Source organism: Neolamprologus brichardi, chromosome 18 (assembly GCF_056152115.1).
Source record: "Neolamprologus brichardi isolate AB-2024 chromosome 18, ASM5615211v1, whole genome shotgun sequence".
Classification (NCBI taxonomy): domain Eukaryota; kingdom Metazoa; phylum Chordata; class Actinopteri; order Cichliformes; family Cichlidae; genus Neolamprologus; species Neolamprologus brichardi.
Window position 1 is genome coordinate 27,689,611 of NC_142121.1, and position 14,937 is coordinate 27,704,547.

The 14,937-nt window shown below is 40.9% G+C and overlaps 1 protein-coding gene across 2 annotated transcripts; it reads right to left on the bottom strand.

Annotated features, from left to right (window-relative positions):
- Nucleotides 1–856: 856 nt before the first annotated feature.
- LOC102777917 (complement factor H-related protein 1-like) lies at nucleotides 857–8,835 on the bottom strand. 2 transcript variants are annotated; one of them, XR_015716760.1, is made up of 10 exons: nucleotides 8,692–8,835; nucleotides 8,417–8,596; nucleotides 7,804–7,983; nucleotides 7,544–7,723; nucleotides 5,266–5,310; nucleotides 4,983–5,144; nucleotides 4,725–4,895; nucleotides 2,732–2,757; nucleotides 2,501–2,602; nucleotides 857–999 (listed from the first exon to the last, which is right to left on the bottom strand). XR_015716760.1 is itself a non-coding variant. In XM_087831455.1 (9 exons), the coding sequence occupies exons 1-9, from the start codon at nucleotides 8,744–8,746 to the stop codon at nucleotides 2,582–2,584; spliced, it is 1,020 nt and encodes a 339-aa protein (XP_087687581.1). In that variant the 5' UTR covers nucleotides 8,747–8,835; the 3' UTR covers nucleotides 2,427–2,581. The 2 variants fall into 2 exon arrangements, 1 of the variants encoding a protein (XP_087687581.1); XM_087831455.1 differs by lacking the exon at nucleotides 857–999 and having other exon boundaries at nucleotides 2,427–2,602.
- Nucleotides 8,836–14,937: the final 6,102 nt, after the last annotated feature.

Genomic DNA, 14,937 nt, shown 5'->3' on the forward strand with positions numbered 1-14,937 from the left:
TGACCTCCTTCAGTTCCTCGGATGTCCGTAAACATCTGGGAACCGAGGAGACCAGCAGCTGGAACCTCTGGGAGATTTGTCTGATATAAGATTCTAGCTGTGTTACGTCTTTGTTTTGGTTTTGTCTCAAATATTTCCATTTAGTTAAACTGCAGGCAAATTCAGCACCCAGACGCCTGCACTACAAAGTGATGCTGTAAAGATGGTGCAGTATGCAGTTTAGTGTTGTCCTGTTGAAATATGCAAGGCCTTCCCAGAAAAAGACTTATTCTGGGTAGGGGCATAAACTGCACTAAAACCTGTACATATGCAATGTTTTTGTGTTTTCAATGCTGTACAGTCATGTGAAAAAAAAGAGTCTTCAGAGCACTATGTGGGTCTGTGAGAAACCAAGTACGTCTATCAAAGCAGAGGTTTTGGCTTTTTGCAGGTCTAGAGCATTCAGGTGTGTGTTAACAGGAAGGCCACAGCGTGGTTTTTATAACATTACCGTAGGTGAATGTTGAACACTGCATATGAGTGTATTGAAATGTGCAAGAATCTTAATAATACACTTGTTTTGATATTTGGGAAATAATTGTGTTTTTAAACAGTAAAGAAATGAAAAGAAGAAGAAGGATTACTTCTTTTCATTTCTTTACTGTTTGAAAACAGGATTATTTTAATGTTGTAATGTGTTGTTTCCTATAACTTTGGTCACAATTTGAGAACTGATTGATTTTTAAATCGGTGCTCTTCAGATATAATTCAATTCAATTCAATTCAATTTTATTTATATAGCGCCAAATCACAACAAATGTCGCCTCAAGGCGCTTCATAGATACAGAGAAAAGCCCAACAATCATATGACCCCCTATGAGCAAGCACTTTGGCGACAGTGGGAAGGAAAAACTCCCTTTTAACAGGAAGAAACCTCCGGCAGAACCAGGCTCAGGGAGGGGCGGGGCCATCTGCTGCGACCGGTTGGGGTGAGAGAAGGAAGACAGGATAAAAGACATGCTGTGGAAGAGAGACAGAGATTAATAACAGATACGATTCAATACAGAGAAGTCTGTTAACACATAGTGAGTGAGAAAGGTGACTGGAAAGGAAAAACTCAATGCATCATGGGAATCCCCCGGCAGCCTACATCTATTGCAGCATAACTAAGGGAGGATTCAGGGTCACCTGGTCCAGCCCTAACTATATGCTTTAGCAAAAAGGAAAGTTTTAAGCCTAATCTTAAAAGTAGAGATAGTGTCTGTCTCCCGAATCCAAACTGGAAGCTGGTTCCACAGAAGAGGGGCCTGAAAACTGAAGGCTCTCCCTCCCATTCTACTTTTAAATACTCTAGGAACAACAAGTAGGCCTGCAGAGCGGGAGCGAAGTGCTCTAATAGGGTGATATGGTACTACAAGGTCATTAAGATAAGATGGGGCCTGATTATTTAAGACCTTGTATGTGAGGAGCAGGATTTTGAATTCAATTCTGGATTTAACAGGAAGCCAATGAAGGGAAGCCAAAACAGGAGAAATATGCTCTCTCTTTCTAGTCCCTGTCAGTACTCTTGCTGCAGCATTTTGGATTAACTGAAGGCTTTTCAGTGAGTTTTTTGGACATCCTGATAATAATGAATTGCAGTAGTCCAGCCTGGAAGTAATAAATGCATGAACTAGTTTTTCAGCGTCATTCTGAGACAGGATATTTCTAATTTTAGAGATGTTGCGCAAATGGAAGAACGCAGTCTTACATATTTGTTTAATATGTGTGTTGAAGGACATATCCTGGTCAAAAATGACTCCAAGGTTCCTCACAGTGTTACTGGAGGCCAAGGTAATGCCATCCAGAGTAAGAATCTGGTTAGATACCATATTTCTAAGCTTTTCAGCGCCGAGTACAATGACCTCAGTTTTATCTGAGTTAAGAAGCAGAAAGTTAGTGGCCATCCAAGTCTTTATGTCTTTAAGACATTCCTGCAGTTTAACTAATTGGTGTGTGTTATCTGGCTTCATGGACAGATAGAGCTGGGTGTCATCTGCATAGCAGTGAAAATGTATGCTATGTCTTCTAATGATGCTGCCTAGGGGAAGCATGTATAATGTAAACAGAATTGGTCCTAGCACTGAACCCTGTGGAACTCCATAATTAACCTCAGTGTGTGAAGAGGACTCTCCATTTACATGCACAAATTGGAGTCTATTAGATAGATATGATACAAACCACTGCAGTGCAATACCTGTAATACCTACAGCATGTTCTAATCGCTCTAATAGGATATTATGGTCAACAGTATCGAATGCTGCACTAAGGTCAAGAAGGACAAGCACAGAGATGAGTCCACTGTCAGAGGCCATAAGAAGATCATTTGTAACCTTCACTAAAGCTGTTTCTGTGCTGTGCAGATATAAACACTAAAAACAAGAACAGTAAAGAGCAGTAGGAGTCTTTATGAGGAGGAGACTTTATTCAGTTCAGCTGTGTTTTTGTTTCATATATGAGCACGCAAACCATTTTCTCTCACATTCTCAAAGATGAAAATGATGATGGGATAATATGTCAGGCGTCTCCTTTAGAAGCTCCAAGGTGGTGAGGAAATCCACAGCTACAGCTGTGCTTTGCACCCCTGGTTAGAAGAAAATATGTTTTATGAATAAATTACGAGTGTAAAAAAAAATCAAGATGTAATTCTTCATGTGAAACATCTTTAAATGACAGATCAATAACAGCATTTCTTTTAAAGAGGAACACTCACCGCTGCATGTTCCATCCAGTTACAACCTGTAAACAGTGATGCAGAAGCTCAGTGTGAACACTTCAGTGACTTAACATTTGCAGATGAGGTGTGTTCAGTTTTCTACATGTCTACAAGCTGCTGGCAGCTTTCATCAGGTTTAATATTTTGTTTAATCGACTTTACTGGGATACAGTTTAAATCACTGCATGAGGCAGAAGTTTCGATAGAAGTGGATATGGTTGTTTACTAAATAGTCCCCTGTGTTTACACGAGGCACAAAGTAAACAACATATTTATCAGCCTCATTAAAGGTGATCACACAGTAAACTCTGTTTAAAGCCTTTCTGCATATGTTAAAACCTTTAAAGAGGAATTATAGATTTGATCAACTGGTCCCTAAATGCAATTCACACTCTCCTTTCAATGAGAAGCCTGGGCTCGGGTGAGCCCGAGTGTCCTGGAGGGACGATCCCGGCCGGATACACAATGGATGGGTGGAGGAACTGGAGGGTCGTGTGCCTGGCGGGACTGTCGATTGAGGACATTGAAGACATCTGCCTTTTCGGAAGCATGATAACGGGGTTCTTGCTGATCGGAGCTGGCTTGGCCCTAGCTTATCGGGAATTGAAGAAAGCGGAAATGGCTGATCAAAACCCCACAAGGCTGCCCGCTGTGATTGAAACCGTGGCACAAGTTGTGACTTCTCAAAATGTGCTCATCAAACGCAGCATGGATAAGATCAAGAGAAGCTTGATGCTGTTGTGGGCACTTAGAGTATGCTCTTTGAGCGCAAAATTGATAACATCTCTGAGAAGCTCACGGCTCTCCAACGGGAGATTGAGAGACCAGTGACGGACATTTAGATCGACTGTAAAATTAACATGCAGTTGTTTGCACTAAAGGAAACCACCATCATTTCATGCGTCTACCATATCGGTGCCAGCTGTGGCCTCACAGCTGGAGCTGAACATCAAAAAACACTCTCTCTGATAACAGACTCTATTTAGACTCTTCGTCCCCATCCCGTGTCCCCCATTCTGTATTCCAAACGACTTCGGATGCTTATCTCCAAGGCCGAGCTCAGACGGCGGGTCTGGGCCCAGCGCATGCTGCAGGACCAGATGCGCTGTCTACACTGGCTTACTCTCACCCCTTACCCACCCCTGTTGCTTGCCATGTGCTTCTATGGTGTATTACAATTCATGTGCTTTTGTGCTGAGGTGTTTTTTTCTGTTCTCAAACTGTTCTCCCCTCAGGAGCTCAGTCTGGATGGAGCTTTTATCTCCTCCTCTTACTTCATGTTGTGTATTTTCGTTATTTTTCTTATCAGCCTACCGCTCTGACCTGTCTCCCCAATGTGATGTTGTGTAAGTATGTTTGGTCGCAGGGTTCCTTTGTGAGTGCGCATGCCAACCAGCACGCTGTCTGCTGTAACCCATAATTTCCTTCAGGATTAATAAAGTATTTCTGATTCTGATTAAAGAGATACATATTAATAGAGTCTATAAGATCTATTGTGATTCCACTAGAAATTGCCAAGTGGAAATGCCAAGGATAATTTCAGGCTTAAAAGCAGATGGGGAAAAATATGTGTTAGTCATTTTAATAATTTCCACATCACAGGCATTAGTGCAGGGAAAGGAAAGCTGTCAGGGCGGCAGCATACACTACAAGGTGTGACAGGTGGCTGTGCAGTACTTCTGGTGACAACAAATTAAGGTAGAAACAACGAATCAGTGAATCAGCAGAGTTGCTGTAGTTTTTTCTGTGTGTTTAAAGGAGTTTAAAGTTGTAAAAGCTTGGTTGGATATGACGACACTGAGAGACATTAAGTGCTCAGATCTTTTAAAATGTAATTGTTATTAAAACGATTCATGTTCAGTTGTTTTATTTATTAAAAAGTTTTCTTTCTTATAGGTAATAAAAACGTGTTAACATGTAGGCAACACAGGACTGAAAACTCTTTTCTGACTGACACGTTCAAACATAGAGAGTTTACAGTAATACTTACATTCAGTTGCCTCCACTCTTCCATTGATGCATCGAACCATAGTATAATGTTCCAACGACCAGCTGTGTGGTTTCACACACTCCACTCTCTCTTCCTCACCATTTTCTATGTACACAGTTCCCACAGATATGTATTCAGGATTGTCATTGGTGTTGACAGCACAGAACTTAGCTGGACACAAGAAACAACCATTAAATTAAATTTCTCCCCAACACTTTAAGAGATCCATAAAAATGATTATCATTGATGTGTTTATACCTCTGCACTCAGGTAAGTCTGACCACATACGACTGCTGATACACTTCACTGTTTCTGGACCCACTAATCTGTACAAACGTTGGCATTGGTATGTCAAATAGTATTGTGAAGTTTGCAGAGCAAAAGCATTTTCAATAACAGGGATGTTTCCGCAATTCTGAACTGAAATGAAAACGCAGGAATATTTCTGAAAACATATCAAACTGTGGCCGAGGTAATGCACTTAACATTCTGATTTCATCAGCATGAATAAATTCAAGGAGAAAATAATGTACTTATTTACTTGTTGTATAACAAAGACGTGTCTCTCGTGTCTCATTTGAAGATCCTGAAAGACACAAAACAGTTATTTTGCTTTGAAAAGTTTTCTTTCTTTCTTTTTTTTTTTGCCTGTCCCATTTGGATCTTTAGCCATCAGAATTGTTGTCTGAGGGCCAAAAAAGATGCCAAGTGTATTTAATTTACCAAGTGGATCATCATGGCCTTGTCATATTGGTCCATTTGATTGACCTTTATTATAATTATGTATTTATTTTATTTTATTTTCGGTTGTTACAGACGGGACAGACATGACTGGGGGATAGGACAGGGAGAGAGAATGAAAGAAAGAGAGGGAGAGAAAGAAAAATAGAGGGGAGAAGAGATGGTGAGAAAGGGGGAAGAAAAAAAAGAAAAACAAACAAAACACCTGGATCACCTGTATGGAGATGAAAACAAAACAGAAGAGAAAACAAACAAAACAGAGCAACATAATAAATACAACACCATCACAATAAACTAGCTAACAGTAGATACTGAATATTACATGTTATTGTGCAGTACGCAAGATCGACAGTGCACAATGTGCTTTGAGGTAGCAGCCAAGAAAGGTGTAGTTTGTGTCTGTGAACACCCGTGAGTACACCTGTGTGCACACCTGTGTGGATCAGCGCGCTTGTATTCAAAAGGTTTCTCCATGTAACGATCTGCTAGGGAGTGTGGGGAGCCATAGCCCCGTCCCCCAGGGCATGAAGCAGGTATGGAGGAGATCCAGGCCCCAGACATCCAGAGGCCCCAGAGTACAAGGACCACCACAGGAGCAACTGTGCCACCCTGCTGGGAAGAGCTGAGGAGAGCCCCAAATGACAGGTCACCCAGCAGCCACGGAGCAGAGGCCAGAGGGGGTTGCAGTGACGTGCACGCGGGCTCTGCCGGCAGCCAGCTGTGCCAGAGAGAACCGAGCCTCAGGCCCAGCTGGGCCACAGGCGCCAGGCCCCGCCAATCGGCCACCAGGAGTGAGTCGGTACATGCATGAGCTCCCAGCCCCAGACACCAAGAACCACCAACACACCAACGTCTGAGGGCATCAACCACCAACAGGGAGTGTGGTGAGGGGAGATATGCCTCCATACCTTGGAGAGCCTGAGATGTTCCCAGAGAGGTGGAGTCTAACCCAACTACAGGCGCTCAATCCCACCTGCAGAGCGCCTGTCCGTTTGCCTGAGGTTAGTAAAAGTATTTAATACGGCAGTCCTTTATTGATACCTGTGCTAATATATGCTAAACCATCCATTTATACACTGCTAACATGGATGTGCTATGCTAACAGTGAACCCAAGCTGACATATAGACACAGACGAACAGGCACTCGCAGACACAAACCCCCATATACACAAACAAATACTCGGCACTCACCCGACGTGGAGACAGACACAAATAGACACTGTACACACCTTCACACTCCCCAAACATACTCTATATATCCCAGGTCCGGGTACCCCTGCCCCCAGAGGGGCAAACCATACCCAGGAGATGTAACCCTTCTCTCTGGGGTAGAGGCAAGCAGACCGCCTCCTTATCTGCAGTAGCAGGGAGGCCCCACATCCCAGACCCCTCACTGGGGCATAACCCCCATGCACCCATGCACCCACCCACAACCCCAGCAACACAACTACCAGGACCCAAGCCCCCAAGGCCCAGCTAGAGCCCCAGTCCCGGCGGTGGAGCACCCCCAGACCCCCAAGCCTCCACGCCTGTCCCGAACCCACCCAGGGGCAGCCAGGCTACCAGGCCAGTAACCAACGTCCGCCAGCACAGACCCTCCCCCATCTCCTCTGTACGCAGCCACAAGGAAAACACCATCTAAGAGCCACCAGAGCCCCTAACCAGGTCATGGCTTTGAGAAGTTTTCATTAATTTAAATAACTCAGAATATGTCAACGTTTTCTCTTTCAGTCTTTCAAAAAATTATGATAATTTTCAATGAAATGATTGGGTTTTTTTTATGTTTTATGTTTATATTTATATATTTACTTTTTAAAACTTTGATTATTAGCAGCAGAACAGGATGTAAACATGACACATTCTGCATCTGCAGACTACAGAGTTCAAATGTTTATTATTTTTCTGAACACGATGATTTCCACCAATCATATTCATGCACTGGTGCATTTACTTCCTGGATTATGTTCTATATTCCTTCAAGTGTCATGTGATTACTTGTTTTTAAACTCACTGTGGATTATTGCCAAATAAGAAAAAGTAAATACATAAATGCAGATCTCATTAAACAGTCAGCTTACTGCATGTTGGCACTGGTGTCCAGTTTCCCTGTATACAAACAGATTTCTTGGTGTGTGCAGTGTATCCGTCTTCACACTCATACTGCACTTCTGAACCTGCTGCAAACACTTTCTGGTACCTCTGATTAATGATGACTGCATGGGGGATTTTAGGAGGTGCACTGCATGCACTCATACTTCCTGTAAAAATAAAAAGTCATGAATAGAAGCAGAAAAAAGTGTTGAACAGCTAACTGGAGTCAAACATGTAGCAGACTTACTCTCACAGACTGGTGCAGAGGACCATTTTCCATTTCCACAGGTAGTGGTGTTGATCTGGTTCTGGTGCTCAAATCCTCCATCGCATGTTATCCCTAGTATACTTCCATCCTCATACCAGCCGTTTGAGTTTTTACGGTACTTTCCATTGGGAATAGTTGGTGGAAGGCAGCTGCTTTCATCTGAGGAAGAACAGACCAGAGTCACCATCAACACTTTGAGATTTTACAGAGCATCTTTTAATTCATAATTAAAAGTTTCTGATTGCGAACAGCAACATGTCGCATTAAATGTTGTGAGTGGTTATTTCAAGGAATTACTGTAAGATATTTTTTTATTTTTCCTTGTGGGAGACTGAAATTCCTGATTTGTACTTCTTTAAAACTACTATAAATAAATTTTTTTACACTTGGCACAAAAACATTAAATTAAACTTCACCATTCTGCTATTGGATTTTATTGCTTTTTATATTTATTTACTGAAATAATCAGATTTCATTGTTCTTTTTCTCAGATGAGTCTATTTATTAGGGAATCTAAACGAATTACATTTTTTAAGAACAGAATTTATATTGAAGCTTTAAAGCACATTCACCATTCCCAGGACTGACCTACCTATACATTGTGGTTCATGAGACCATTTTCCACGTTCACAGGTACTGGTTGCCCACCAACCCTCCACTACAGGTTTATATCCGTTATCACAGGAATAAGTGATCGTGGTTCTGTCAGAGTAAGTCTCTTGTCTGGGGAGAAAGTTACCATGAACCAGTCTGGGAGGATCACAACCCTGTGCTGAAACAATAAAAAATGTTTTTAAAAATCCCACATAAGTCTCACATTTACAAACTAAAATCGTTTCTGTGTATAACAGAATTGAATCTTCTTACCTTGAAGCAATCCAGGAAACAAAACGAGGACAAATCCAAGAGTCCTGAGACACATTTTGCAGCAATGAAAGCACGATGTGAAGGCAGAGTAAAGAGCCGTGTTCTCCTGGACGAGTTAATAATTGTTGGGAATTTCCCCCAAAGAACTAAGTAGTCAGGACACAGTAAACATTGCGCTGAGTAACTCTGGCTCTGGTCCATATTTCTTAGACACATGTTGTATAAATAAAAAGACTCATTTTTATTTTTTTACTCCTGTTGTCTCATTTACTGTGAATATTTAGTCCTTCTCACCGTGAAGCGCAGTCATCGTCAAGAAAACACTTCAGCATTTCACGTTTATATGACAGAAAAAGTCCATGTTTATTCATTTGATCCTGAATTTCTCAGAAAATGTTTTGGATAAATTCTATGATGTTGTTTATAGATCCCAGATTTCAAAGAGACTTCCCGGATTGCTGTAATCAGAGGTCACCATTACGAAACATCAAACATGTAGAAGCACAGGTTTTCTGGTTAATGTGTGTTTGATTTGAAATCAGAGTTTCTCTGATTGTCAGCTAGATCTCTACAACCTCTGTGTTTTTGTTAAGGAACAGATATCAGGAAAAATGAGGAAAAACATAAGAAAGCACAGTTAGATTCTCCTTTACTTGAGTTTACAGCACCCCAACAGGTTTGGCGTGGCTGCCTAGCAACTAAAAATGTTTCCAGGTGTATAGTAAGAACATTTGTTTTTACCAAATTCATATGAGGCGGAAGGATTTGACAAAATCTGTGTTTTTCCCATTTTTCAGAAAGAAGACTTTAAGGTGCACCCAACTAAACATTTATAAAATCATCATACCAGAGTAACTGGAACATGTCTGGAAATGTTCTCATCACAGGACAACCTTAAAGGAGCACTTGATGATTCACACTGGAGAGAAACCTGACCTCTGTGGTATCTGTGGCTGATGTTTCCATAGTGACAGCGCCACACTTTTGGAGAGGCTTGATGATGACAAAAGTTTCAATCTCTCAATTATTAACATGCCTTTGTTATAGCTATAGTTCTCTATATTGGCCAAACTGTTCCTTGGACAGGCTTCACCTCAGAGTCCACCATGATGATGAGCGGTATGAGTGTGATGTTTGTGGGAAAACCTTCACATGCCACGATCACCTGACCAAACATCAGAATAAATGACTCCACGGGTTGCTATTCTTCATAATCTTTAAAATGAAAAGTTGTAATATATTTATATTCCAGGTATTCCTAATAAAACGAGTTTGTGACATGAGGCCATTTTGATTTTTATGTATTTTTTCATTAATTAAAAAAAAAAAATTAAATTTAAGTTTTTGTATCACTACCTCACTCTTCCACAAGTGGGGTCAAAAATGACCCCGAGCAGTTCCTATGGAATCTTCTATGAACCTTTAATTCTTCGCATCTCTGACTGTCCCCCTTAGACATCTGCCTGCCAAGTATGGCATTAAAATCTTTTGGTTTGTGTGATGCACCCACCCCATATGCAATTGATGGGATCGTGTACCTAGGGAGACAACCAGGGGAAGACATCCAGAAGAATCTGGGGGAAAACATTGTCCGTCAGTTGTGTAGTGGATTCAGACACACAGGTCGCAACATCAACACTGACAACGTCTTCACCAGTGTGCCTCTTGCAGATCATCTCCTGGAGAAGGGTCTTACTATTGTGGGAACTTTGCGACAGAACCAGAAGCCAGACACTCCTCCAGTTATGAAGACTCCCAGGTCTAGAGAGGTCCACGGCACTGAATATGGGTTCAATGGCAGTGTGACCATGATCAGCTATGTGAGAAAAAAGGGAACGGCTGTTCTGCTGCTCAGCACAATGCACCATAGCAAGATGGAGGATGAAAACAGCCCAAAGCAAAAATCAGAAGCAGTTCTCTTCTACAACCAGACCAAAGGAGGAGTAGATACTATGAACCAGATGGTTGGCAACTACACCTGCAAATGCCAGACGCAAAGGTGGCCCACGGTGCTTTGGTACAACATGATTGATGGCACTGGTCTGAATGCCTATTCATTTTTCAGGGCTCAGCACCCTGAATTTTACACGGGCGACACCGATGGACAACGACACTTCCTCACAGAGCTCTCAACGGAGCTTGTGATATCTCACATGAAAAGTCGACTGGAAGGTACCCCGACCCTACCAACCTACACCACTGAAGCAATGGGAAGATGTGGAGTGACAAAAAGTGCTGCGATCCGGCAACAGGAAAGAAGCACACAGAGCCAGCAGAAGAGAAAGAGGTGCCAGTTGGGTCCAAGAAACAAAGATCGCAAAGCCACTGATTTCTGCTGGAAATGCAGTACCCCTGTGTGCAATGGTCACAGCCAGAAGCTGTGTTTGTGACAGCTGCATACGTGGACAGGGTTATGGTCTCTGGACCTGTTGAATGTTCTCTGTTCGTCCTCCATATAGGGACACACAAACATGTTTTGACACCTGATTGGCCTGATTGATGGGTAAGTGCTAAAATGTGAAGGAAAGGAAAGAATTTACATGTTAATTACTCTTTTGTTTGAACAAAGTATATCATCTTAACCAAACTGAGAGAAATGTCTTTAGTTTATTGCAAAACTCACTGATTTTGTGAAAGAGTCAGGTAGCGAGAGAAAAACTGACATTTCTTAAAATTAATGAAAAAATAAATAAAAATGCAAATGGCATCATGTCACAAACATGTTTAATGAGGAATACTTGGAAAATGAAAATATTACAACTCTTCATTTTAAAGATTTTGAGGCATAACAACCCAGTTTATTGCAAAAACGCATTGATTTTATTTGGGGTCATTTTTGACCCCACTCGTGGAAGAGTGTAGGTATTGGTAGGTTGTGCATCCAGGTGTTAACCAGGAAGCTATAAATACAGGAAGCAAAACTACATTTCCTCCTTTTGTTCCTGGAACACAGGTAGGTAAAGTAATGTTAGAGTGAATTGTTAAATGTTGTCATTTCTATGCTTGCCAACTCTGATGAAAGGAATTCCACTGTCCTTCCCCCCAGATTCTCGAGGTTCTGGGTGGGGGGCTGTAGTGTTTTATTGCAGATACATCCTATCTGGAAGATCTGTTTCTTGTGATGTTGCTCCTGCTTTTATGACCCTTTGGTCAGCAGGAGGTAACACACACACATTCTCACATAACACACACACACACACTTTCTTACAGAAGTTCACACATATACATACAATGCCTTTTCTTAGAACCATGTGGGCGTTGCTTTGCTGTGATGTGTTTGGTGTGAACTGTCTCTCAATAAAAGGCAGCGGGAGGAGGCCAGATCTGGGGGTCATTCTCGTGGTGGACACGGACGAGGCCTCCCTTGCGCAAGTCATCGATCGATCGACTTTCTTGTTTTCTTCATGATGAATAAGTCTCTAGAATTAGCGGGGCTTGTGGAAACACAGACCCAACAGGTGAGTTCAAACTAAACCACTTAACAGTTGAAATAAATAACATGTTAGCTGAACAAACTTGTCAAAATTAATTTAAACCAAGATGTTATGTTATATTATGCTATTATGTTATATATACTGTTCTTATCTAAGGGTTAATCTGAGGTCACAGGAAGAGACCAGGTGAAGAAGGGGGAGAATCTTTGTAATTTAATCAACCTAATTTTAGACTATACAGAAATTGATTTATTGGTGCAATATGTATTGATTACACTGTAGAGACTTTATTGCTAGTAAAGAGTAGCAGTAAAGGTTTGAGTATGTTCCTCCTACCTACTGAATGGAATAGTCCAGGGGTGAGTGGACTATCTAAGCAGATGAACACAGGTGTTCAGGGAAAGAACCAGGTCAGTGTAGCTGTGTGCAGGTTAACCTTAATTTCTGTTGATTTAAGTTCAGTTATTTATATTTGAACTGAGTTAACTCTGGAGTTGAGTTTCTTATTTATTTTTTGTAAATATGGTTTGGTCACAAAATGGTGAATAAATCACTCGCTACACTGGACAACATCTGTCTCCTGCCATTCTTTAGCCACTTAGGTCAAGTTTTACCACAATCAGTATTTATTTTTCTATTACAAGTGAGAAAGCACACCAGTGTGAGGAGTGATTCAGACGCCATGATCACCTGACAGTCCACTACAGAAGTGATCATCTGGGAGAGAAAGTCTGGCAGAAGTGTGTTTTTCAAACCACGGGCTTGTTCTCTAGTGTAGTGGTGTTGTTGTTGTCACCGGCTTCTCTCTGCATCTCTTTCCAGATCAGCCTGTAACTTTGGCAAGTGTTGTTTTCTTTTTTTTGTCTGCATTAATAAATACTACAGAAAGCTGCTGTGCATCAGTGTGAGGTCTGCATGAAAGAATTTAAAGGAAGTCTAGAAATGCACTTCAGGACTCACTCAGGTAAGGAAGCAAAGGAATCAGTGGAAAGTGTCATTAGTCATTGTTAGGCTGCTTTTTTATTCTTTACATCATTACCACTTTCCAACGCTGATAATCTCAATACTCTCCTTATTGAAACATCATTAATATTATGATATGACATAACCCCAATCACAGCTTGAACCAAATCCTTAACGTTTTGCTTGAAGTTTTGGTTTTGGAAATGAAGCTCTCTGCTACATTCTTATTCCAAAATGGATTTATTATTAAAAATACAAAACAAAAACATAACATACACATAAGTGTTTACTGCCTTTGCCAAGACACTCAAAACTGAGGTAACTGAGGTAAACTGAAGTTTTTGGTTTATTGTCAACATATATAAAGTATTGTATAAAGATTTAAAATATCATGTGACCTCATGTGACCATGTAATGGATGATAAAATGTATTTTATCTCAAAATCTGTCACAGACACCTAGTGTTTGTTATTGTCTGACTAAATGCATGAGGACGAGGTGGACAGCAGCTTTAAATGGTCTAGTTTCAATTACAGATCGTTTAAACTGTGAAGGTCTGCCTTTAAGTACCAAGGCCTCCATGCAGTGACTCCCAAGCTAGACGAGTGACTTCGGCAGATCCCAGGAACAACATCTGAGATCTGACCAGAAGAGCGCAGATAAGATACTGCACAAGACTCTCAAGCCCTTGTAGAGGACCTGAGCTTGAAAGATAAAGACCGCCCGGCCTTTTATTAGTGTAATAAAATGTGTAAGAACCTTATTAAAAACACTCAGAAAGTGAAAGTTAAACGGTAAAGAAATGTAAAACAAATAGAGGGATTATTTCTTTTCTTTACTGTTTTCCTATAACTTTGATCAGAATTGTTTGAGAATTCAATATTCCAAATATTTTAAAGTGGTAATGTTTTTTTCCAAACTTTGTTTCTTAATCAATAAATGACAACTGAAAAATAAATAAACAAAAGATGTGCTTTAGTTTGTAGGATCTTTGAGTGTCTGGTGGCTCCAGGTAGGACAGGACATGTGAGAACCTTTAGCAACTTGTCACCCTGACACTTCAAAATCAGTGCTCTTGAGATACAAACAAGAACAATAAAGAGCAGCAGGAGTCCTGATGGTAAAATCTGAGACTTTATTCTTTTCACTGGTGTTTTTGTTTTATATATAAGCACATAAACCATTTTCTCTGACACCTTCAAAGATGAAAATGAAAAGCTGATACAGAGTGTGATGTGATCATATGTCAGGCGTCTCCTTTAGAAGCTCCAAGGTGGTGAGCAAATCCACAGCTACAGCTGTGCTTTGCACCCCTGGTTAGAAGAAAATATGTTTTATGAATAAATTACGAGTGTAAAAAAAATCAAGATGTAATTCTTCATGTGAAACATCTTTAAATGACAGATCAATAACAGCATTTCTTTTAAAGAGGAACACTCACCGCTGCATGTTCCATCCAGTTACAACCTGTAAACAGTGATGCAGAAGCTCAGTGTGAACACTTCAGTGACTTAACATTTGCAGATGAGGTGTGTTCAGTTTTCTACATGTCTACAAGCTGCTGGCAGCTTTCATCAGGTTTAATATTTTGTTGAATCGACTTTACTGGGATACAGTTTAAATCACTGCATGAGGCAGAAGTTTCGATAGAAGTGGATATGGTTGTTTACTAAATAGTCCCCTGTGGGCACAAAGTAAACAACATATACAGTGGGGCAAAAAAGTATTTAGTCAGCCACCGATTGTGCAAGTTCCCCCACTTAAAATGATGACAGAGGTCAGTAATTTGCACCAGAGGTACACTTCAACTGTGAGAGACAGAATGTGAAAAAAAAATCCATGAATTCAC